Source organism: Haliotis rufescens, unplaced genomic scaffold, assembly GCF_023055435.1.
Source record: "Haliotis rufescens isolate VD_foot unplaced genomic scaffold, xgHalRufe1.0.p SCAF_20, whole genome shotgun sequence".
Taxonomy (NCBI): domain Eukaryota; kingdom Metazoa; phylum Mollusca; class Gastropoda; order Lepetellida; family Haliotidae; genus Haliotis; species Haliotis rufescens.
The window spans coordinates 9,175,640-9,199,953 of NW_025963891.1; the positions used below are offsets into that span (position 1 = coordinate 9,175,640).

Below are 24,314 nucleotides of genomic sequence, written 5' to 3' on the forward strand. Positions count from 1 at the left end.
TAAACAAGCACAGAATGCAAGGCGACCCCATGTTTCAATGTTTCAATCAAACTGTCCGAAAACCGTTCATTGTTTTAAATAAATTCGCGTAAACAATTGGGTACTCTTCAAACATATACAAATAGCCGACTTTCTTCTCAAAGAGAACCTACTGTTCTCGGTGCTGAACACTCGCAAAAGCCGAACTTAGTTGCACACTTGCAAAACGTGAACCCAGTAGAGCATGTAGATTGTTGTACACATTCAAAACCTGAACTCAGTAAATGTTTTAGACAGTTGGGGGCATGGGTGGCCCAGTCGTCTTAGGCGCCGCGATTCGCTGTGCAGAGTTGCGTCCCTTGGACACGCCGGAAACCTATGATTGTGGGTTCGAATCCCGGTTCGACCCGATTATGTTTCTAGGTTTGTCAGAACCATACCCGTGCTCGTGGGTTTCACCCAAGTGGTAAACGTCTGAGACCTGCATCACTTCGGGCTTTCCTCCCACATTAAGCTGACACGCCGCGATATAACTGGAATACTGTTAAAAGCGGCGTTAAACCCAACTCACTCACTCACTCACTTTAGACAGGTGTTCACTTGTAAAACATAAACTCAGTAAACGCTGTAGAGTGTTGTACGCTTGCGAAACCTTAACTCAGTAAAAATTGTAGAGTGATGAACATTTGCAAAACCTGAACTAGTAAATGCTGTAAAGTGTTGTACACTTGCGATACACGGACTCAGTGAACGCTGTAGATTGTTTGTATTCTTGCAAAACCTATGCTTTTAATGCCTCCTTGATCATCAAAACAAGCCTCATTGACATTCCTGGTTAAAACAGATTCACAGGATGCTGGTCATAAGAGGATAGATAGATCGAGTGGTTAAATTCAGTCACTTGGTTCATGGCGTGTCATCGTACTCCGACTGCGTGGATCGTTGCTCATAATGTCAATCACTGGATTATCTGATCCACACTCGATTATGTAGAGGCCACCGTCATATAGCTGGAATATTGGTAGGTGCAGTGTTGAACAACAAACAAACAGACAAAAAGAACACTTGTACCATTATAAAACATTGGTATGTGTGAGACTGTGGTCACTTGTGTTGTCCGTCTAAGTACTTTTCTGTGTCATCAGTCCGCCCTTCAGAGTGTTGTAGTCTTTTACGACGAAGCCTTTGCTCTGCTGACGATAGGTTAGAGTAAAAAGTGTTAAAATTCGATGCAATGATAGCGATGGGTAAAGCTAGCAGTAAGATGCCAGATAATGCACACATAATACCCACAATGTATCCCGTCCATGACTTGGGGTAGTAATCGCCATATCCTACAGTTGTCATCGTAACAACTGCCCACCACACCGCAATCGGGATGTTCTCGAACGCGTCCGAGTTCGTCGCAACTTCCGCGAAGTAAACAAGAGTTGCGTAAATAACGACAGCCATTGTCATGGAAACCAGTAGGAGACCGAAAGCTTCCATACTCGCCGACAGCGTGAACAATAGTAACTTGACTCCTTTCGATGTTTTACCTAAGTGGAACACTCTGAGAATGTTCAGACAAAACAACGCCCTCAGGACGGTGTGGCCAACTTGCGCATGCTCAATAGCTGGCACGTGATCCAGTATAACTGAGCACCACATTACGAATGTTAATAGGATGTCCATAGCGTTGAGAAAACACTTGAAGAACGATCGCTTCGAAGGACTAAGCAGAAACCGGACTATAAGTTCAAAGGTAAAGAAGAGAAGACAAATGAGGTCAATGACGTAGATTTCGGTGTTCATTTCCGTGTTCAGGAGCATGTCCAAGACGGAGGTGCTGTTCCAGTTCGGGTCTAGATGCTCCATGGGGATGCGCATTTCCGGGGACATGCTGAGACATGCTGTGACGACGGCCACTGTCACCATTATTATATAGAGGCTGAACCACAACTGAAACAAAGAGAGCATATCATGTTATGTCATATTGAATTCACTACCTCCTCCTCGATAAGAATGTTCTATATGTGTGTATCACACATTTTTTTTACGACACGAGTCAAGTAAGAATCTGTATTTCACACAACGAATTGTAATTGTCTCTTCATGGTTAGTGATTGCGGACGAAAAACATCGGTGTATTATGAAGAACCGTCTCATGGTATCCGTATAACGTCAGGAATGTTAGAACATCATATTCTGTAATGCCATTTAATCTGCTTCGCGTGGACTTTCGTCATCTCACAGATCTCTCCATCCATATGGCTAATAATATGACAAATATGGGCAAGTAAATACATTCACCAACGCGCGTGCGTGCGTGCGTGTGTGTGGGATAATAGAATATTTACATACACACACACACACATATATATATATATATATATATATATATATATATATATATATATATATATATTATATTATCATTTAAGATTGTGATCCAGAAGACATAATAGAAAAATGCCAATACGTTTCATGGTTTCATGATTTTTAATAACATTTCTGGTTCATCGATAATTTGATTGTGTGGTCTGTTTTACAGGCCACCGTCGCATGGCAGGAGAGCTGCTGCGCGGCGTCATGCACAACACATACTTTTTGTGCTTGTCGTGCGAATGTACCGGTACCCTTCTCAAGAACGTCTGATGTCGTCATTGATTTTCAGTGGTCCTTCATATAATTTTCACATCTATTTTGACCTTACGTCAAAACTCCAATCTACTTCGGTGGATAATCTTCATCCTAATTTTTCTCTTGCATTGACAATATATATACGTTGGGTCTATATACGTCTTGGTTTTTTTTTATTTAAACATATTTTATTCAGATTGAAATGGATTGGGAACAAGTTATCCAACTTAGGACTCTCTCTCTATATACGTTGCCTACGTTGGGTTATATATATATATGTATGTATGCCTTATGTATGCTGAAACTTTTCAATTGAAAACAAGCCATTCCGACGATAAGGACAATTACTTACAGTTATTACTAATATTGCAAAGGGCGTTTTTCAAGAAATATCCATTTTGCTAGTCACTATGTTTAACATCCATGTACCAATTTGGAGTAAGACATGTAGGCAAGAAGTGGGCTTTAACATCACCATTTCCTGCTGATCTGTTTCTTTATGCATTATGAAACGGAATTTGTACTCGTATTCCCAAAATCAAAACATAGGAATTTGGCCAGGACGTTGTTCTTAATGTTCGGGTATATCGACCATATATCTTTCAATAATGACCCAATAGCCAATGTACCTACCTAAACTAGAAATAAATGACTTCAACTTTCCCATAGTCAGTTTCCCTTTTATATCGAGCAATATTCCAGAGGTCCAGCATTTAGAGTGTCAGCATTCTACAACTCTTGAGGTAAAATCGAGCATGCTCTTCCTTCGAAGATTTCAAAGATCATCATAAAAGATCTGGGTTACAAAATTCACGGCCTTACCAAAACTTTCGAAATGCCATATTGTGCACATGCACGTGGAGCACATTTCCAAATTTGATGCTAGTGACCAAAATTATGTCCGATGCAAGTCCGTATCGTGCCTTGTACCATAATTTATCTATTTCATGTTGCCGTGTTTATTCAGGTGAACATTTGACGGGCTTGTGCATATATTTGGGACGGGTGCCACCGTTGGGTTAGGATGTGCTCACCTTTTCGCGAACACCCGGTCTCAAAACTCTCATAGTGATTCATGCACACATGTTCATGATAAAATCGGAATCGTATAATGGACTAAGTACTTTTATCAGAGATAGTTTTGATGATGGAAAGGATACTTGAGCAACATAATTAGAATATAGACTACAAGAATATAAAGGACGAGACAATAATTACAAAACTTAACCCCTGCTCTGCTTCCCCATGTCCATGGATAGATAAACTTTAAGAGCATGTCATGAGTTGAACATGTTGAAGATATATTATGTGAACTATACTGAACCAAATTAAGAACTTCACAATCCTAAAATTTTAACATTTCGACCAGTTATCATTTTGGGTCCTTATTGTGTGTTTAAACAGTAATGGTAACGTATTGTCGTCAGATAGCACCAGTTTTTGTGCAGGTAAATCGATCAAAATCATGTGCACAGCACTATAGTGGCAAAAGTGGATTTTCACGTGCAACTGGTCACGTGGCCATAGTACCACACGTGTTTTCAGCCATACTTGTTAGCAGTCATTAACAAAAAAAGTAAAACAAAAGTCTTTACGGCCATTTGTCATGCCACGCCTTTCAAATGTGCAACGTGAACGTGCCATCGGCATGTTGAAGACGGGAACGTCCATAGCTGAAGTCGCAAGAACGATGGGTTGTAGTCGACGGACTGTTTAGGATTTACAGACGTGTCTACAGCAAACGGGTACAACCGCTGATCGCCATCGGCCAGGTCGACCACGTGTAACGTCTTACGTCACCTCCGTAACCGATTTTTGACGGCTACATCAACCAGAAATGAACTGTTTAGGGGTAGGCTGAGTGCGCAAACTGTTCGAGCCCGTCTGAGAACTGCTCACCTTCAAGCACGACGGCCATACTGCGGGCCGATTCTGACTCAATTACACAGACGTCAACGTCAATTGTGGGCACAGCGACACTTACGATGGCCTCAGAGGAATTGGAATCAAGTCGTCTTCAGTGATGAATCCTGATTTAATCTTCGATTTGCTGATGGTAGGGCGAGGGTGTGGAGGCGCCGTCATGGACGTTACGCCCAGTGTTGTGTACAGGAAGTTGACAGATTTCGAGGCGGAAGTGTCATGGTGAGGGGTGCTTTCTGTGGCAATGCACGTTCCAGGCTTCTTGTCATCCGTGGCAACCTCAACGCTGCTGCTTACCGCGACCAGGTACTGGCACCAGAACTTCTGCCTTTTATGGCAGCACATGGACCCCGTTTGATCTTCCAACAGGACAATGCCAGACCCCACACAGCAATTTTGACAAGGAATTTCCTTCAGAATGCTGGAGTCAACGTCATGGACTGGCCGTCAAGGTCTCCCGACCTCAATCCCATCGAACACGTCTGGGATGCTCTTGGCAGAAGTCTGCGCACTCTCCAGAACCAACCACAGAATTTGCAAGATCTTGGCACCATTTTGCAGCAACAATGGCGTCGTCTTCCCAATCATGTGTTCACAAGTATCACTAGGTCCATGCGGAGGCGTTGTGTGGCAGTTGTCAACGCACATGGTGACCATACACGCTACTGAACTTGTGTGCCATCAGATTATCGTGCTTGGGACTTATGATTTAAACTGCTGATGTTATTACCGAATACCGTAGGTGCTTGGAACAAATTATGGTTACCACCGTTAATGAAAATCCTTCTTTGGACATTAATGATTAAAAATTACCTTCTCTGATACATTTGTCCGTTGTATATTTTATATGGGATTACTTTTAAAAATGTGAAGTTTTTAATTTGACTCAGTATACATTGTGTGAACATCAAACTTGAACTGCGCATTTGTAAATCTTCAAAGAACGAAACTAACATGTACCCTATCAGTTAAAGTGCAAATGCAACATAACAATAATACTATCCATGTAACTGCGAAGAACATACGATACATATCATGTAATGAGCCTGTTTTTCTACTGATATTCTGTTTATTAATAATAAATAAATTGCTTAACATAACATTGTAGAAGTGCACTTGACTTTTTGAGTCAGCATACCATTGTTGTACTGCTGTTATACCTCTCCCTATAGAACATGTCTGGGGGAGATGGAAATGACGCCTGCGACAGGGTCAGAATAGGCCGGAATCGCTAACTCATTGGTTGACATTCAAAACAATATCCCCCAGGATGTTTTCAATCATCTGGTGTCTTCGATGCACTCCCGCTGCCTCGCCTGTGTCTACGCAAATGGTGGACACACCCGATATTGACATTGTTAATTGAGTTGTTACACCAACCCCTTCGAGGGCGTGTCGCTCTGTCTTCTGAAACCAGGTATGTGTTTTGACAATGTATTATTATGATAAAAGATTGATCAGACGAATAATAACATATTGTGATGTTATTTTCCTAGAACATGTACACTACTTTGTGTATTAAGCACACATATTTTTCTTAGACTAGTATCAATAGAATGATTCAAAGATCAATGATGGAAATAGATATATTACAAGAAGGAAATTGTGTAAAATGTTGTCTTGATGTTTAGGCAAGACAACAAACCATCATGTTTACTGGCAGGCAACGCCACTGTAAGTAACAATAAGTACGAGTATATCTCATGAACAGGTATCTTAACTACAGATACTTGGTATTTACATGACAACAGAAATTGTAAGACTTTAGTGTTATAGTAGCTGTATCAACCATTGTCATGTTTGTACCAACAAGACCTTTTTTCTCATTAATTTATTTTGTTTTGTAAACATCAGGTGATCATTGTATCTAAGTATATATATACTTCTGCATGTTGAGACATTTACAGCTGCTGTAGAAAAAGCCTACCAAAAACAGTGTACACCCATATTTGATGGTGACTAAAAATGAAACAAACAAGAAATAGTTACTCGCTGGTGGTGTATTTGATTCAGATGTTATAGTTGTGTTTTGGAACCTGAGATTGCAGTGATGTAGCAGCCTAGTAACGTTTTGATTACGTTTGTAAATTTTTTATCAAATCCAATTTTCAGAGCATGATTTCTTTTGTTCGTCAGTTTATATGATCATATCAACCATGAAATAGAATAGATATATACAACAATAATGATGTAGTCGTTCTATGCATTACGCATTAGTCCTAAGCAAGTCAGCTACCACTTCTTCTGGTAAAAACATACGCTTACATATAGACGTATTTGTGTTTATAGTGTTAGCCTGTGGTTGTTTCAGGACGACGTTTCGAGCGCCTGTAGTGTTTTCGATGGTATTCAGTGACATGTGAAATCATAAAATGCATTCAGGTGTTATCATATGAGCATGTTTCCTATCTTTTGCGAAACATGTGGATATGTTGATTGCTAATACCACCTGACAAAACAGACAGCGTTTGGGAACGGAACAGTTTTTAATGTGCCACATATTGAGTTCGAAAACAGGGAACAGTCATCAGGAACTCCAGAAAAGTAACAGGGTCATCATTTGCTTGATAGCGGTGTTAGAATCAACACCGAAACGTCGCCCAATTGTAATAAAGAAGTTGCTCATCCATAACAGTTCTGTCTTAGGGAACAGTCGCGATACATGTCTCCAACAATGATGCATATGGGATGTTCAGTTGCTGTTTGTTTTACATTTGCACAGCCAAAAAATATCGTAAGCAAATCTGAATCTTTCACGTATTGGACCAAGGAAACGGAAACCTGTCAAAATTGTTTTGTGTGATCTGCTGCCCTTTTATGTCATATACGCGCAGCACAATACTAGTAATGATTTGACAAAGTGATCAACCAATTTTGCCCAAATTGCAGGTGCATTAGCTATGAGGATCAAAGTGTCTATTTAGTCAAACGTGGGTTAACAAAGAAGTTGACTGTATATATAGGGTGTTACTTCTAACTGACGTACCGCATATTTGGTTCAGTTGTATACTAATTCAACAATGATCTCAGTGAACTTAATTTCCTTCAATGTTTTTTGAACATTTATACACATCAGAAATATGACTTAACGTTTGTTTGGTGCGAGGTTAGAGAGTCAGGAATATGTAAAGACACTGCCTACTGAAAACCAAGCCACACTTGGTGGGCCAACGATGTCTGGTAATTATATAACGTGTTCTTTATGTACATCACATTTGTTTTACTTACATCTTTGTAAACATGGGAATTTGGCCAGAACGTTTTTCTTAATCTCCGGGTAGCTGGAAATTTAAACATGTGACTGGCTAAATACATTAACTTGGTTACGTTCATAAAAATGAGGAAAGCGTTTCTTGTAGGTTATTTTCCGTGTTCCCAGGTAGTCAAAAGGGTTGATTTCACTGATACTGGATTTGTAAGCAAGAGTTAACCATTAGAGAACTGCAATCCTTCGCTACCAGTCTTCTTCGACCCAGTTACTTTTCTGGAGTTGTTAGCATCACACGTTGGTTTCACCAAGGGAACCGACATAACTTTAGTCTGAGATCTGATGTAACTACTGTACATGTTACATCCTCATGAATGTCATAAAGTAACGAATGCAGAGGCTAGAGTTTTATAACGTTCAGTTCAGGCAATAACTTTGTCATAAAATGTACCTAATAGGAGCCTGTGCCCGGACCTAAGAGAACAATGGAAAGATGAAGACTATTGTCTTTTGCTCTCATGTATTAGGACGTTAATAATTATATGTCAGTTATACTTACGTAAATACTTATTTATAAGCTAGAGCGAGTGAGTATAGTGTATGCCGTGTTAGCAATAATCCAGTCATTTCACGTTTGTTGACGTGACGAGGTTCAGATTGAGGTACCATTTCCTTGTGTTGCTATTGCCATTGTACCTTTATATATAACTACCTCGATTTTTTCGTTATCGGTTAGTGGGTAACTGAATAACTACCTTCGATATATTGTATATAAAACGTGTTCGTAAAGTGCACACATTGCACGTTATTATGAATGTCTTATAACTCATGTTACTTGAACTGCTAATCCGTAATATCAGATTAAAGATTGTCAAAAACCACACCAAATAGCCTTGGCTGGACCCTCTCCGACGGCCGCTCTTGACGTGTTACCCTATCAGTATATTCCAGACATACTCTTTAATACAATCAATGGAGGACTCTCTTCATCTTTTTTGAGAGAAGTGGAATATGTTCCATGAGGTTTCTCAAATACACAAAATATTTGCTTGAATTATTGCAATCGCAGAATATGGGAAATGATGCAATCTCAGAAAAGGACGATGTTCAATGCGGTCAAAACATAGGATGTTTACACTCTAAACACGCCTGTCCCACACGAAAAACGTAAAGGAAAATTTGGGGCATTTGTCACAAAAGCTGGTGGCCATAAATACCTGTATACTCACATCCTTGTCTTCAAAATGTCACAAACATGTTAACAGAGAAAACAGTATATGAAATGCGAGAGCTCCACCAATAGTGTAGGTACCAACCAAGTTACATTTAGATACAGGACACTTGGCAAACAATATGCACCAATTGTGATCCTTTGCTGATCTGTTTGCTTGTCTGGACCGATTAATATTAACGGAGTGGCAAAATAACAAACATTCAATTTCACCAAGACGTTTAACTTCAGTTTCATGTATAATGTGACTTTTTCGCGAAGACCTTGCATCATCAGTATTATAGTGATCTATCTATACACATGTGATACAGTCGCAAGCGCGCAGTGGACTCGATCCCTGCATGTGTTTTTGAATCACTATCAAATAGCGTCAATACCAGGTCTTCGCAAATTGGTCCACCCTTGCTTATCATATAGGCTTACAATGGAGACCGCCTCAGTGGCCAAGTGGATAGAGCGCCTGTTTTCAGAAGAGATGTCGTATGATTATGGAGAGGGTTTTGACGCTTTTATTCATGAAAACAGAGAGGGTTTGGTTGCTATTGTCTGATAAACATAGTGTTTGCACTTTAAAGAAGCATTTTCTGAATGTATTACTTGCAATGAAGTACCCGTATCTTGATATTTCGCTTTGAATTTTTAGTTTACAGCCAAAACGCAATGACGGCTAAAATACATTATAAGGTTAAACGTTCCATTTTGTCAGATATCTCTATTCAATTTACTCAGTATATATTTGGGAAAACATTTAATTTAACTTTCTGCTCTATTAACGTACTCATTGATAAGGACGACCTGTTATTGTGATATTACCTAAGTGTAGACATTGTTCCCCACCGAGTTAGTGGCCCTGGGGCTACAAATGGATGGAGAGTAATATGATTAGGTACATCCAAACATTTTAATTGATTTTATTTTAGCCTGGGCAAATAATGAATGGAGTAATTTCTCAATTCAATTAAGGATTTACTGTGTATTTTGTTCGGTTCGTTCAGGTGTGAATCGGAAAACCGATGTACAAACTTTTTTACAAAAGTTTGCACATCGGATTTTCGAGTCATACCTCAATGAACCGTACAAAATAGACAGTCAATTCTTATAATGAAATTCGGCTGCGAAAACATGTGTTTAAGTACAATTGTTTAATCAAGATGGGTTATATAAATCAAAGCAGACAAAAATGTCGAGGTCGATAAACAGTCAAGGCGTAGGAATACATACCGTGGCGTGACATGAATCAGGTGATTTTATAATTTATGCCCAACACTTGACACGCCCACAAATTAGTAGCCAATTAACGGAGAGAACAAACTTCAAAGGACCAGTCAATCAAGGCAAGATGTGAGAAGCACTGCAAAGTCAGACTGTAACGAACCGGAAAAAGAATATATACAGAAAGGGAATTCACCCGTCTGTCACATTGGGATCCCGGACATTCCGAAGTATTAAAAGTAGTTCACATCGGTGGGCGTGGCTTAATTTTTTACATTCTTTTGGAAATGAATGCAATAACACGTGACCACTTCAGCCAATCAGAATGCAGGAATTACAATGAACACAATGAAAATTTAATTATTTTTTCATAAAACATAACAAGGGGTTATACTTTTAAATATTAATTTTCGTTAGTTGTGTTGTCTCGAAATAAATAACAATTGGGACCATGCTGTACTCTTTTTTAAATCCCACTACATGATAATAATACCGTCAAATGTAATCAGTCACTGAAGTTTCTCCTGCGATTACATCATCTGGAGGAAAACATTCAATTTGTAATGATTACAATAATCAGTAACTTCAGTAATTTGTAATCAGTAACTGAATAACAACAGAACCATTTGTCTTTTACGTCCATGAGCCTCAGCAATACTATCTGACCATCCCAGCGGGATGCATATATATCTGCACGACTGGTACCAATACAACAGGGTACTTTATTCGTGGCACCGTGTATGGTCTGTTTATAAGTTAAAGCGTCCGGTACCCGTGAAGATCCGGAATAGGATAGGCCTTCAGCAACCGGTGCTTGCCGGAAAAGGCGACCATGCTTGTCGTAAGAGTCGACTAACGGGATCGGGTGGCCAGGTTCGCTGACTTGGTTGATGAATGTCATCGTATCCCAATTGCGTGGATCGATGCTCATGATGTCAATCACTCGATTATTGACAGACCGCCGTTATATAGCTGGAATATTGCCGAGTGCGGCGTTAAACAACAAACAGACAAACAAACAACTAAAGCGTCCTGGATATTACACGATGTCTTAGACAGGTTCTATATAATGTATCCATCAGAATGAACATTGAATGTGAGAGCAATACATTAAAGGTATCGAGGGGGCAATTATGTTAACATTGCTGTCAATTATAAAAGTAGCCAAGGTTGTCTGAGGCCCAATAACGATGACACCTCGTTAAAAGTGTATCCGTCCAATTAGTTCCAAGGCAGCGTGAGGCGTGTAGGATAAGTATATGGTTAACACGTTAGATCGTTAGGCAAACCGGCATTAACGACAATTTGCAGAATTCTATATCATGGAAAACGACGCCCACAACCACTACACAAACAACACATTAACAAACTAATCAGCTGCAGGATCAGGAAGAATTCTCAGAAAATGGAAATGCGCGCCATGGTCCGTCCATCGCGCAAGGCGTGTGGACATATACCTGCCTGCATGCATGTGGCTTGTATCATGGCACATGCGAATCTGTTTCCTTGCTTAATTCATTAAAAATGATTTAATAAAAAAATCAGAATTTGAAATTTAGCTGTGACCTTTTTAACCATCAATTTGACAGTAAAGGAAATCTAAAACTAAGAGAGTGGTACGTTTATGTTTCATTTTCTAATTGAAACATACAGATACAAGAATGAAAAACTGAATTAATGTTATTTATAGCAATATCACAATATCGTTAGCAAGAATAAAGTCGATTTTGATAGGATGAGAAACGACATCAAATTACCCTGAACACATCTCTAGATCCTGCTTTCAGCTATGTGACAAGCATGATGAGAGCTGCTCTGCCACGGAACACGGGGGCATACACCGTCTCTTCATCTATCCTATTTGGATTTGGACACTTGTGTCTGTTGTTATGACAATTACTCGTTATGCAGTCGATAATATATAACCGAAAACTGTTTTTAATTCAGATATTTCCCGAGAGAAAAGGAAGCATCAATATTTTGCTCGTGACACGTTCATAAAGATACCATCTTCGACATGCTTATGCATATTCCATTTAACGCTCGAAACAATAATTATAATTTTGTACCCATAGCCAATTATTCCTTGTCCTCAAAAGGAAATAACGGAATGCCTTTCTGCTGATAATACACTTTCCAGGCCCCAATTTCCACGAAGAGACGAGACAAGCTCTTGAAATCGTCTTAAAATCATCTTAAAATCGATTGGGCTAATCCGATTTTTAGGAACCCAAATTCATGCTACAAACACATCTTCCATATCAACGCCGTTGTCACAGGGTCGTATATGCCGAGTCCGTCACGGTCCAGTGACCGTAGTGCCTCCTCCTCACCGTTGTGACGTCAACGTCCGGCGTAGTTCGGCATGTTAATGTTCATTAGCGTATTATTAGAGACTTTCTTGTCCCTAAATTTTATTCTCTTGCAGTTTAATCACATACTTTTAGTATGCATTGATTTGATGTTATTTCATATGTATACAAGCGTATCCGTGTATGGACAATGCTTAGTAACTTTAATCTTCGAACAGTAGCGGCATCATCTGGTACTATGTGGATATTTTTCCATGTGTTTATGGTCATTTTTGCCACCTTACTCATTGTAAATAACTGTTTGAAATGTTTAACGGTACCTTGAGGTATCTTATGTTTTGCCCTGTATTTTGGTATCAGCACCAGCCACATTGCTTTAGTAGTAAAGCAGTGGGTGAGTGTGAGTGAGTTAAGACGTAAAGCACCCACCACTGCTTTAGTAGTTCGTTTACTCTTCGGGTTTTCCGTATTTTTGAAAACACATTTCTGTTATGAATACACAATGCCATTTATAAGTGGTCAAATGTAACAAATGTTATATGAGGGATAACACTTTCTAAGTTAAGTACAAATTCTAGTACTTTTTTGGGTTGAGTGCCATCCGGAATTCGAACCAACACTCTGAGAGTGAGGCACCGCTTAGCCAGCCCAGTCAGCGATCTAACCCACTCGGCCACCGAAGCTGACCACTGGTAGTGTTGAACACGTGCTATGAATGTCCTCGACTTCAGTCTTTAAAGGCTATATTGTTATTCATGCGTTTTCGCATATTTTAGGGAAAGGTCATCAGAGCTTATTTCTCCCTATCTAAGCAAGCTGAGGTTATTCGCTTATTAGAGTGTTGAGTTAATTAACTCATAGGTGTTAATTGGTCACAGCCGTCTATTGGCTGGGTTCCCTCCCATAACGTAGACCTCCAAAATGCAGACCTCCCAAAAAACAGTAAAAATTAGCTCACTAATTAATTGGGCCATGCTGGTCACACCTAATTAATGAATGGACTGGTCCACTCCCCTGCTATGAGGGATCATCAATATGTTGAGACAATGAGCAGTAGTGGACAACAACAACATTGTCTTAAAAAAACTCCTCCTTTCTTTAATCTGCTCCCGGTACATCACAAATCTTATTCAAACATTACCTTTAAACAAGTTGTGGGATTTGTGTAAGAATATACCAAATGTTCTCAATCACTAATACTTCCTTCTCTTGTGTATGGTATAACATATAAATATATTTGAACATGAGCTTCAACCTCTTGTCGATTGTCTTGATAAGAGTGTTGATTTAGCTATTGTTTGTAATAATTGTTATATAGTAGCTTCGCTAATCAGCTTGTATATTTGTTCTGGTTAATTAATCAGTGATCATTGTCAGTGTCAATTGGGGTCTTGATCCTTTTAATTGCCTATCTATGTCACATTTAGCTGATAATAATAAAACTGTGATTTTTTACCAAGTTTGCTATAAATACTTTTCATTATATACTTCAGTGTCAGAGAGTTTTCCGAAGTTGAGAAGAGTGATATTTTCATTGCAGGGACATAATACTTAATATTTCACTGCAGTGAACATAACACTTGATATTTCACTGCTGTGAAGATAACACTTTGACGAACCACTGTCATACAAGAATTACCTCCCCTCAATTGTCTCCCTTTACCGTAAGTGTCTGGCCTGGACACAAACTGTTGACGTCCTTTTTACGTTAGTTTCACATTGACAAGGCGAAATATTGAAAGATAGTCATTTATGGAGTTATCATCGCTTCTTGCCTTTTGTTATTCTCTTGAAAAAAGTTTCGAAATAAACTGTAAATTTCTCATTTAACTTGTCCATCGAGCCTGTTCATTTCGCAAAGCGCCATTTTTGTTATTTGACCAGCGTGCATTATTTCGCTTTCAACAGCGCTCTCGAAGTTTTCAAGAATATTTTTGGTTAACGTTGATTTTGTATATAATCATATCTATATGTATGACATGTTTTAAGATTTTGCAAACACGAAACAACATTTTTAGTCGAAAATACAAGGGGTGGTGAACCGTCCCCGTGTGCTAGGAAGGGGACTTTACGTTTCAAGGTTTTACATTTGTAATGAAATCATTAAATTTCCGGTTGACAACTACCCCAAAAGTATATAATGAATAGGATAGTTCATGTGTTAAGCGAAATACTAGTATCCTCTATATTCTTATTTAATGATACCCTGGTCTCTATAGCACAGCTCCGTGACAGCCATCAATACGAACATGTTTGAATGCTTGAATATATATTGTAAAATGGGCCTGTAATAAACCACTACTACCACTGCCATCAATACGAACAAACCAGGAGGTGTATTTAACATACAATGTCACCACGATAACCACGACGTTTCTGTGCTCCATCATGGCTTACAATATTTTATTACAGCCTGTCAAAAAAGAATGAGTTACAGTATTATTTAATGATATCGGCGTATCTTAATGTACGTCAGTCAAACTTAACCTATGATCTCAATACACTTTGCTGAACGCAAATGGTGTTTATTTTCTCAAGATGAAATATAATGATAGTGTTTGCTATTCTTATACAACATCATATCTCTTCACTAGTTGCCAGCAGTGTTAAGACTGAGTCAGCTATATTTACAGGAAGTTAATGTTTGTTACAGTAAATGTGTTTTTGTGTTTGTTTACTTTTTGTGTATTTTCTTGTTTAACTTTTTTAATCCATTTCCTTCAGTGTGTATTTATTCATTCATTCTTCTATCAATCCATCTATATATTTTATCATGAATACTTTATCAGTACATTGATTAGTTTATTATACGATGGTTATTGCTAAAATATTGCATTCTATCATTTACGTATTTCCATAATCCTTTCACGCGTCTATTAATACAACCATTGAATGTTCTTGCCGTTCTGTGAATTATATATCACGAGTACGACATTTATGCTAATGTTATTGATGCACTATCCGTAACGTAGACTCACAGAAAGACAACGACCCTGAACCCTGCTTACGGCAAGTTTACGACCTCCACAGCTGGCGCTCCGTGCCGACTTCCAGCTCACACATCCTCCACCACAAAGCACGTAGGAACAATGTACCACACACTACATTCATACAGCACATTAGGAATAAATGAGCCGTGCTACCCCAGCAAGGCTTTTGTGCGAAATCTCCGTCATTCAAAGCATTTATGACACGGTGACGTTCACCTGAGAGGCAAACCTTGCAGTGAGACAATGCAAAGATATGTTGAGTATTAATTCAATATCGGAACACACGCGAGTACTCTGTACACTCTATCCCGTCATGGTTCTGGGAGAAGCACAAGCCATGACTTGAGCGCACAAATAGGCTGGGAATAAAATCAATCAACATTCGAATTCAGGCTAACGGTATTTTGATTCTTTTTCTACCTCAGAGTTACTTATGGCGACGGGGACAGGACTGCGGATGACGTGCCATGAAACACACAAACTGTATGTCACATCTACAAAAGGCATTATGGTTAAGGGCAACATAATTTTGAGAGACTATATACTTGTTTAAGTTCATTTCAGTGGCAGAGAAGCGTAAGGGTTGGAATTGAAGTAATTACATTTACAGTGGAGTGAATATGTTCGATGGATGTGTTGCATCAAAGTTTTATCTGTAGTAGGTGTATTGTATTACTTAACAAACGATTCATATTCACTTTATATACATTTGTCATGTTAGATTGAATTACTAGCATCGGTTCGTGTTACAAAGTATTGTACAATTGTTATATATATGGAGATAATTAGATATTACATATATATGATGGATGTACAGATCATTATAGATGGAAGCCTTAGCCAGAATCGTACAAGTTCTTGTGACGAATCGAACTGAAATGCATTTATATGTGGGCATTGTCAGAATGACTGATTATTTCTTGGTTGTAAATCGGGTCAAACTGAGGATGAGAATCCTTCCATGCTTGTCTGACTAGTATACTTGGAGTTAAGACAAACATTTGAAAAGTGTAAACATGTTACCATTAAAACAGTTTAATATATTAATATCACATAAATATAGATATCATAAGATCAGTTTGTGTGTGTGTGTGTGTGTGTGTGTGTGTGTGTGTGTGTGTGTGTGTGTGTGTGTGTGTGTGTGTGTGTGTGTATGTGTGTGTCTAGCCATTTTGACCATTACGTCAAATTTTAATCTGTTTCGGGGTATAATCTTCATCCTTATTCTTCTCTTGCATTGACAAGTAAGGATAGGAATTTATGGATGAAAAACTTCTGTACTACAATTAGGAGCGAAGTTTCGTTGTTGGTTATAGATAGATAGATACATAGATGATATATATATATATATATATATATCTATATATATATATAGATATATATATATATACACAGAGAGAGAGAGAGAGAGAGAAAGAGAGAGAGAGAGAGGTTATCACGCGAGTGTGTTTGGGGATGGTAAATATCCTGCATTAGGAATAAACATTGTACATCGTGTTTATTCCTAATACAGGATATTTACCATCTCCAAACACACAAGCGTGTTAACCCCTTTATCATATAATGTCATTCTTTAATTCTGTGCTTCAAAATCGCTTTCCCTCTCTGACCAACATTACCTAAACATTGCGAGTTTTCCTGGAATGCGCGCATTATTATTTATTACGTCACAGGGTAAGTGATGTGTCAGTCGGACAGTGACAGTAGCCAATATAGTTCCAACTGAAATCTCTTTCTCATACAGTGGCGAAGCAACATATATGCAAAACAACAATTGTTGTTAATTGCCTTTCGCGGCAATCCATCGATCTGTTCGCTAGAGTAACTGCCCTTTGTCAAAGGGAAGCTACTCTAACCCTAGTCTATGAGACGTCACGGCCACGCTCAGACTTTGTTGACGATCGATCTGTCAGATGTAGTCAGATGTACACACCGCGACAAAACGAAACAAGGTAACAATTCAAACATATTTCGGCCAAATCCAACTATTTTAATTTGTGGAGAAGGTTTCAAGCCGCAGAGGTCTACAAGCACAGATATGGCTGCTGATCCCGCTTGGCTAGGCCTCGTGCCCTCGCAAAATTGTTTCGAAGTTTATAGCTCCAAAGTTGCCAAAACTTATAAAATGCCTTAGCTACGTCACAGTTAGACACCGATTTTAAATATATTAGACTGTTCTGTTGATAATGATAGCAATTATCCCTGTAGTTTATGCAGATTCCCGATGGTTAATTCTGACTCGATCGCCGAATGGCGAGGGCGACGCCATGTTTGTTTATAAACACTGAAAGTAGTCCCTACTTGACCTTTGATATTTGCATCACTATCCGCATATGACCCCAACGGATATCGTTTTTATCCGTTGGCTTTATCCTGCCGAGAAACCCACCCATTATATGAGATATATATATATATATATATATATATATATATATATATATATATATGGTTGTCAGGGTAAAGTTATCACGTTTACAACTGTACTATTGGTAGGCCTTACTACTATATGGACCGGTGAAGACAGACCCGTGAAAATGCGGGGTAGAATAGGTCTTCAGCAACCCTTGCTTGCCGGAAAAGGCGACTATGCTTGTCGTAAGAGGCGACTAACGGGATCAGGTTGTCAGGTTCGCTGACATGGTTGATGCATGTCATTGTATCCCAACTGCGTGGATCGATGCTCATGATGTCAACCACTGGATTGTCCGGTCCAGACCCGATTATTGACAGACCGCGGTCATATAGCGGGAATATTGCTGTGTGCGGCGTTAAGCAACAAATAAAAGATCAAACAAAAATAATAGACAAAGATGTCGATGGGTACAGCGATCGACAAACAGATACACTGATTGGGAGGTGGAAGGATACAAAAGGTGATCGATCCATTTATACAGATATACATATATTCAAAGATACATTGATCGATAAACCGACTGATTCAATGCAATGCCATGTCTGCTTGTATCATAGAAGACATAGGATGCTCAGCTGTGAAAGGGTTAATCCTTGAGGAGTTGCAACCTTTAGATCATCCCATGAACCCGGTTTCTAATTCCATAACGTATGACGTATATTGTTAACAGCACCAAGGCTGTGTAAACGACTAAGACCTGTACCACTTCTGGCTTTACTTCCACAGTCAGCTGGCATGCCTTGATTTTACTGAAATATGGTTCAAAGCGGCGTTAAACACAAATCACAAAGAGTCACAAAACAGACAAGTAATACATTGAATATGAAAAAGCCTAAACTTATTATTAATAATCATTAATTCCAGGCATTTTCCCTTCAGATACCCCCTGAGACGTACATGACCTTTTGGTGGGACCAGTGGAACCCCCTCCTTTTATTTATACCAAGATCCAAGCATAACACTTCAGAATGACTATAATGTAGCGATGAGTCTGAATGCCAAAGGAGATGACGTCACCTTTTCTTTTATGTCGAGCAATATTCCAACAGCTCCAGCATTTTGATGAGATACAATTTAGCATGCTCTTTCTACGAAACGACTCTTGCTCAAAAGCTGTTTGATCAGGGTTACAGCGTGCAAGGTCTTTAGTAAGCTTTCAAACGGTTTTAAGATTGACATGTGGATTCCAATTTGAAAACATCAGCGACTAATTCAGCGATGCAATTCCCTGTTTTGACTTGTAGCACATGTTCCCGTATGGTTTCAGTGACTTGCCTTTGCATGTGTTTGTGACGGATGTCACAAATGGTTACGGATACGCTCATCTTGTCGCGTACACCAGGTATTATCACCATTAGATAGCGATTCATAAACACATCTGTATGACATCTTTATAATCGGATTCTGGTTTTGGCAGAGATGTTGAATAAAGACATGCTTAGGATATAAACGAAAGCGTTTGTTTATGATTGTTGATAGGGTTTTGTCGCTTTTACTAAATCAGTACCAGTTGATACGTGTATAAGTCAGGGGTATAGATATTTCTACATAATACAAATGATCTGTGATTTCCAGAAAAACTACAAACTGTGATCAATCCGAATATCTTTTACAACCGTAGTTTGAACTCATCTTCATGTTCACGAGAACATACATTCGATGGATGGATGTGTTCTAATTTGCTTGAGGGAAAACTGGTATTCTGATATTGGAAGGTTGAATGCCCCTCCCCGTGGAAAGTACCCGGCCAACCCAGGTGGTTTTATAAAATACATCTGTTCACAATAAACTCTTAGTTCCACATATTGTGTGGAAAAAATATGAAAAAACAATATTTTCGATGTAATTCCCTATTTCCTGATTTGAACCATATGTTCCCGTGTTTTTTCAGGTGAACAATTGACTTGCCTTTTCATGCGTTTGTGACGGGTGCCACCGGTAGGGCAGGATATGATCACCTGTTCGCGAACATCTGGTATCATCTGTTTGATAGCAATTCATAAACACATGGCTATGATACAGTCGGAGTCTTACAACCGATTCTGATATTAGCAGATATTTCTTGTGGCGATGGATAGGGTTTTGTCGCTTCTATCTCGATTCCGGGAAGGATCTAAAATGGGGTAATAATACAGAAACCATTAACGTGAAGTCGCCGATGCTTACATTTGAAAATGTTTGTTGAGCTTTCTTAACGTCTTTGATAAATAGAATTAAATGTCTCAACGATATTTGCACAGGATATCAATGTAGATGACAAAGATATTGGCAAACTGTTTTTACCAAAACCTCGAATGGGACAAAAAATGTAATTGTATGAACACACTCAGACCATTGACTAGGAAGGAGAGCATGCCTGTACACAGATACGTCCTTTGAAGTGCATATGCTGGTCTCGCAAAATCTAAATCAAACTTTATTCACTGAATATTAAACGTTTTCATGTACTATGTATCGATATGTACCACTACCATCAACAAGTGCCCTCGGTTATGTAGCCTGTGCGTGTTAAAAATTTACATTTTATGCACATCTTTTTCATATCACTTCGATCACAACTTTCGATTTTATTTTTCTAAGAATAATGCGTTTGTATTTAAGCTTTCAGGTATCGACCAATGCCAAATAAAGGAATTGCCATTACAGCATGGCATTACCGTACATAGCGAGTTAGTGATTTTGGTTCTATATCACATTGTGCGCCCGAAATGGGATTTACACATTGTACCCAATAGGGGTATAGAACCTGAGACTTTGATTTGACGAGCAAACACTTATTTGTAAAAAACGGTGTCATGATTTAATTATGTCCACATGTTTTGAGATAGGTGAGTAAAGAAAAGGTCATTCGAAGCACTGGTGTGATAATGATTTTCAGCGTACTACAGATCCGGTTCTTTACGTAAACATAACAAGATTTACACGGTTTCCAAACAAGACACCTCTGCTTCACTACAGGTATAATCAGCAAGTGTGGGTGTAGGATAATACATTGGTGTGTGTTTGGTTCTAATTCATGTCTCAGCCAATACTACTTCCACGTATTTCACAAAATCAGTATAACACACATCCATGTTGTTTGTTTATGTGTTTTAACACCGCAGTCAGCAATATTACATCCATATCACGGCTATTACATCCATATCACGGCTATTACATCCATGTCACGGCTATTACAACAATATCACGGCTATTACATCCATATCACGGCTATTACATCCATATCACGGCTATTACATCCATATCACGGCTATTACATCCATATCACGGCTATTACATCAATATCACGGCTATTACATCCATATCACGGCTATTACATCCATATCACGGCTATTACATCCATATTACGGCTATTACATCTATATCACGGCTATTACATCAATATCACGGCTATTACATCCATATCACGGCTATTACATCCATATCACGGCTATTACATCCATATCACGGCTATTACATCAATATCACGGCGCCCTGAACAAACATATCTGGGAAGACGAACCAGTGGTATGCATGTGGATATATCTATATAAAATAATGCTTGGTTCAGTACCAAGCATTATTTCATGCCTCACTGGTCACTTTAGGTGTACTATACAAGCTGATTAGCATCCATTCCACACGCTCTGTGTATAGATGCAGAGCATTCGCGTAGAAAACTATCTGCAGTTGAATGAATCTAAAACCGGTGCTATGAATATTCATATATTCACAATAGTCTATACAGTATACTTACATCATCTGTCGCTGATTTTATACATATATATATATATCATGGTAACCTTATGAATGCAGTAGCAAGTTGACCCGTGAAGATTCCGGGGTAGAATAGGTCTTCAGCAACCCATACTTGCCGGAAAAGGCGACTATGCTTGTCGTTAAAGGCAACTAACGGGATCGGGTGGCCAGGCTCGCTGACTTGGGTTGATACATGTCATCGATCCCAATTGCGTGGATCGATTCTCATGATGTCTTTCACTGGATTGTCTGATTGTCTGGTGGAATATTGCTGAGTGCGGCGTTAACAGCAAAGAAACAAACAAACAGTAGCCAGTTATGGATCAAAATGTTTAGTATTGCTAGATATAGGATTTAGTGTTTGTATTGGTGCATTTAAATCAGGGGCGAGTGTTTGAGTGTGTTATACCCGCATATGAGTTCCCTCGCTCGTTAATCAATATTAATCTATAAAGATTTGTCGTTAAATATCCCGCAGCCACGAGCGTTCATGCACATAGTTATAGCGACAACGATCTTTTGAATACGGCATACCTTGCCTCAAATCAGTGCAAAATATATGTATGAACGTAAAAGGTTTATTAGGGTGATCTTGTGTTGCCATAACACCCATTCAAACAGACCTGAAAGAACTGCTTAGCTGTATCCAGTATAGCTACACAGTCAAACATGCCATTGAACAGAATGCATTTTCTAGCCAGCCAACAGTACTGTATCACAATGTATTATATCAAAACCTGTATCAGCGTATCCGCCTACATCGATATATCACGATGTCAATCACACGCTGAATGTACACATCCACCTTCTATAAAGCCCCTATCTCACATTCACGAATCTGAGCACGAATGAACACGATTTAACGTTTTTCCTTGGATGATCGTGTTCAATCGTATGAAGATCGTGTTCAGTCGTATGAAGATCGTGTTCAGTCGCGTTCAGTCGTGTTGGGGAGCGTGGGAAGAAACACATACGACCTTCATACGGTTTAACACGACTTCCATACGCCTTTCATACGACTCCCATACGCCTGAACACGAAATCCATACGAAGCCCATCACGTGACTGAGTGAGAACGTGGGAAACCCCCTGAAAGTGAAAGCTCATTCTACAGCCATGCCAAATCTCAAGCTCCTCCAAGCAAAACCTTCAAAAGGGAAACATCCTTCACCACCAACCATGGATGAACATCCACCCGGTACCCAGGGACAGGATGAGCCAGCTGAAACCTCTGAACAACCACCAAAATCTGCTTCTTGCGGGTCTTGTTCGTTGTTGACCATGGTGAAGACTGACACAGAAATGCTGTTGCAATGCAGCTTACATACTACATGACCCACGTGACCAAACTAAACAATAATATGTCGTGTGAAGGTCTTGCTCGGTCGTATGGAGATCGTGTTTATTTTTGTAGTCGTATGGCGATCGTGTTGATTCGTGTTAAGTCGTATGGGCGTCGTATGACAGTCGTGTTTGATCGTATGACAGTCGTATTGGGGTCGTGTTAAATTAGATTAATCGTGTTGTATCGTATGAATATCTTATGACGGTCGTATGAGTGTCGTGTTCAGTCGTATGAAGGTCGTATGAAGGTCGTATGAGGGTAGTTTTTGGTCGTATGAGGGTCGTGTTTGGTTAAGAAATTTGCATAAACCACAAGGTCGAGCACGAATCAACACGATTTTTCAACTTTTCTTAAATCGCGTTTGCAATTTCTTAAATCGTGTATATGAGGCTTAAGTTGTAGCGGGATCACGAGGGGTACATGGGGTTTTAGGCCTTCGGCTTTAGGTTTTACCACGAGCCTACCAGCTAGAGACGCATAAAACCCCTTGTAACTAATTGAAGCGAGTGAAAAAGGATTTATTCTGCCCCTCAGTAATCCACGTGCAGCCTTACATGCTGATCGCTGGGTGTAAGAGATGTATAACCCCGCTGAGAAATTTATTCCCCTCGAATGCGGGATACACAGTATTTTATCAAGATCACGCAGACCAATCACATCTCATCATTCTGACATTGAGGTATGATAAAGTAATATATCACAATGTCAGTCACACGCTGAATGTCCACATCCACCTACAGTAATATATCGCGATGTCAGTCACACGCTGAATGTCCACATCCACCTACAGTAATATATTATGATGTCAGTAACACGCTGAATGTCCACATCCACCTACAGTAATATATCAAGATGTCAGTCACACGCTGAATGTCCACATCCACCTACACTAATATATCAAGATGTCAGTCACACGCTGAATGTCCACATTTACCTACAGTAATACATCATGATGTCAGTCACACGCTGAATGTCCCCACTCACCTACAGTAATATATCAAGATGTCAGTCACACGCTGAATGTCCACATCCACCTACACTAATATATCAAGATGTCAGTCACACGCTGAATGTCCACATCCACCTACAGTAATACATCATGATGTCAGTCACACGCTGAATGTCCCCACTCACCTACAGTAATATATCAAGATGTCAGTCACACGCTGAATGTCCACATCCACCTACAGTAATACATCAAGATGTCAGTCACACGCTGAATGTCCACATCCACCTACAGTGATACATCAAGATGTCAGTCACACACTGAATGTCCACATCCACCTACAGCAATATATTATAATGTCAGTCACACGCTGAATGTCCACATCCACCTACAGT

At 39.3% G+C, this 24,314-nt stretch overlaps 1 protein-coding gene across 2 annotated transcripts in view; it reads right to left on the minus strand.

The window, feature by feature from the left end:
- Positions 1–460: 460 nt before the first annotated feature.
- The window catches only part of LOC124133674 (potassium voltage-gated channel subfamily C member 3-like), a 39,886-nt gene continuing 16,032 nt past the window's right edge, over positions 461–24,314 (minus strand). For both annotated transcript variants that reach the window (XM_046498144.2, XM_046498137.2), the window contains one exon: positions 461–1,920. In XM_046498144.2, coding sequence (XP_046354100.2) covers positions 1,084–1,920 — 837 coding nt within the window. In that variant the 3' untranslated portion in view covers positions 461–1,083. The remainder of the gene's footprint in view (positions 1,921–24,314) is intronic.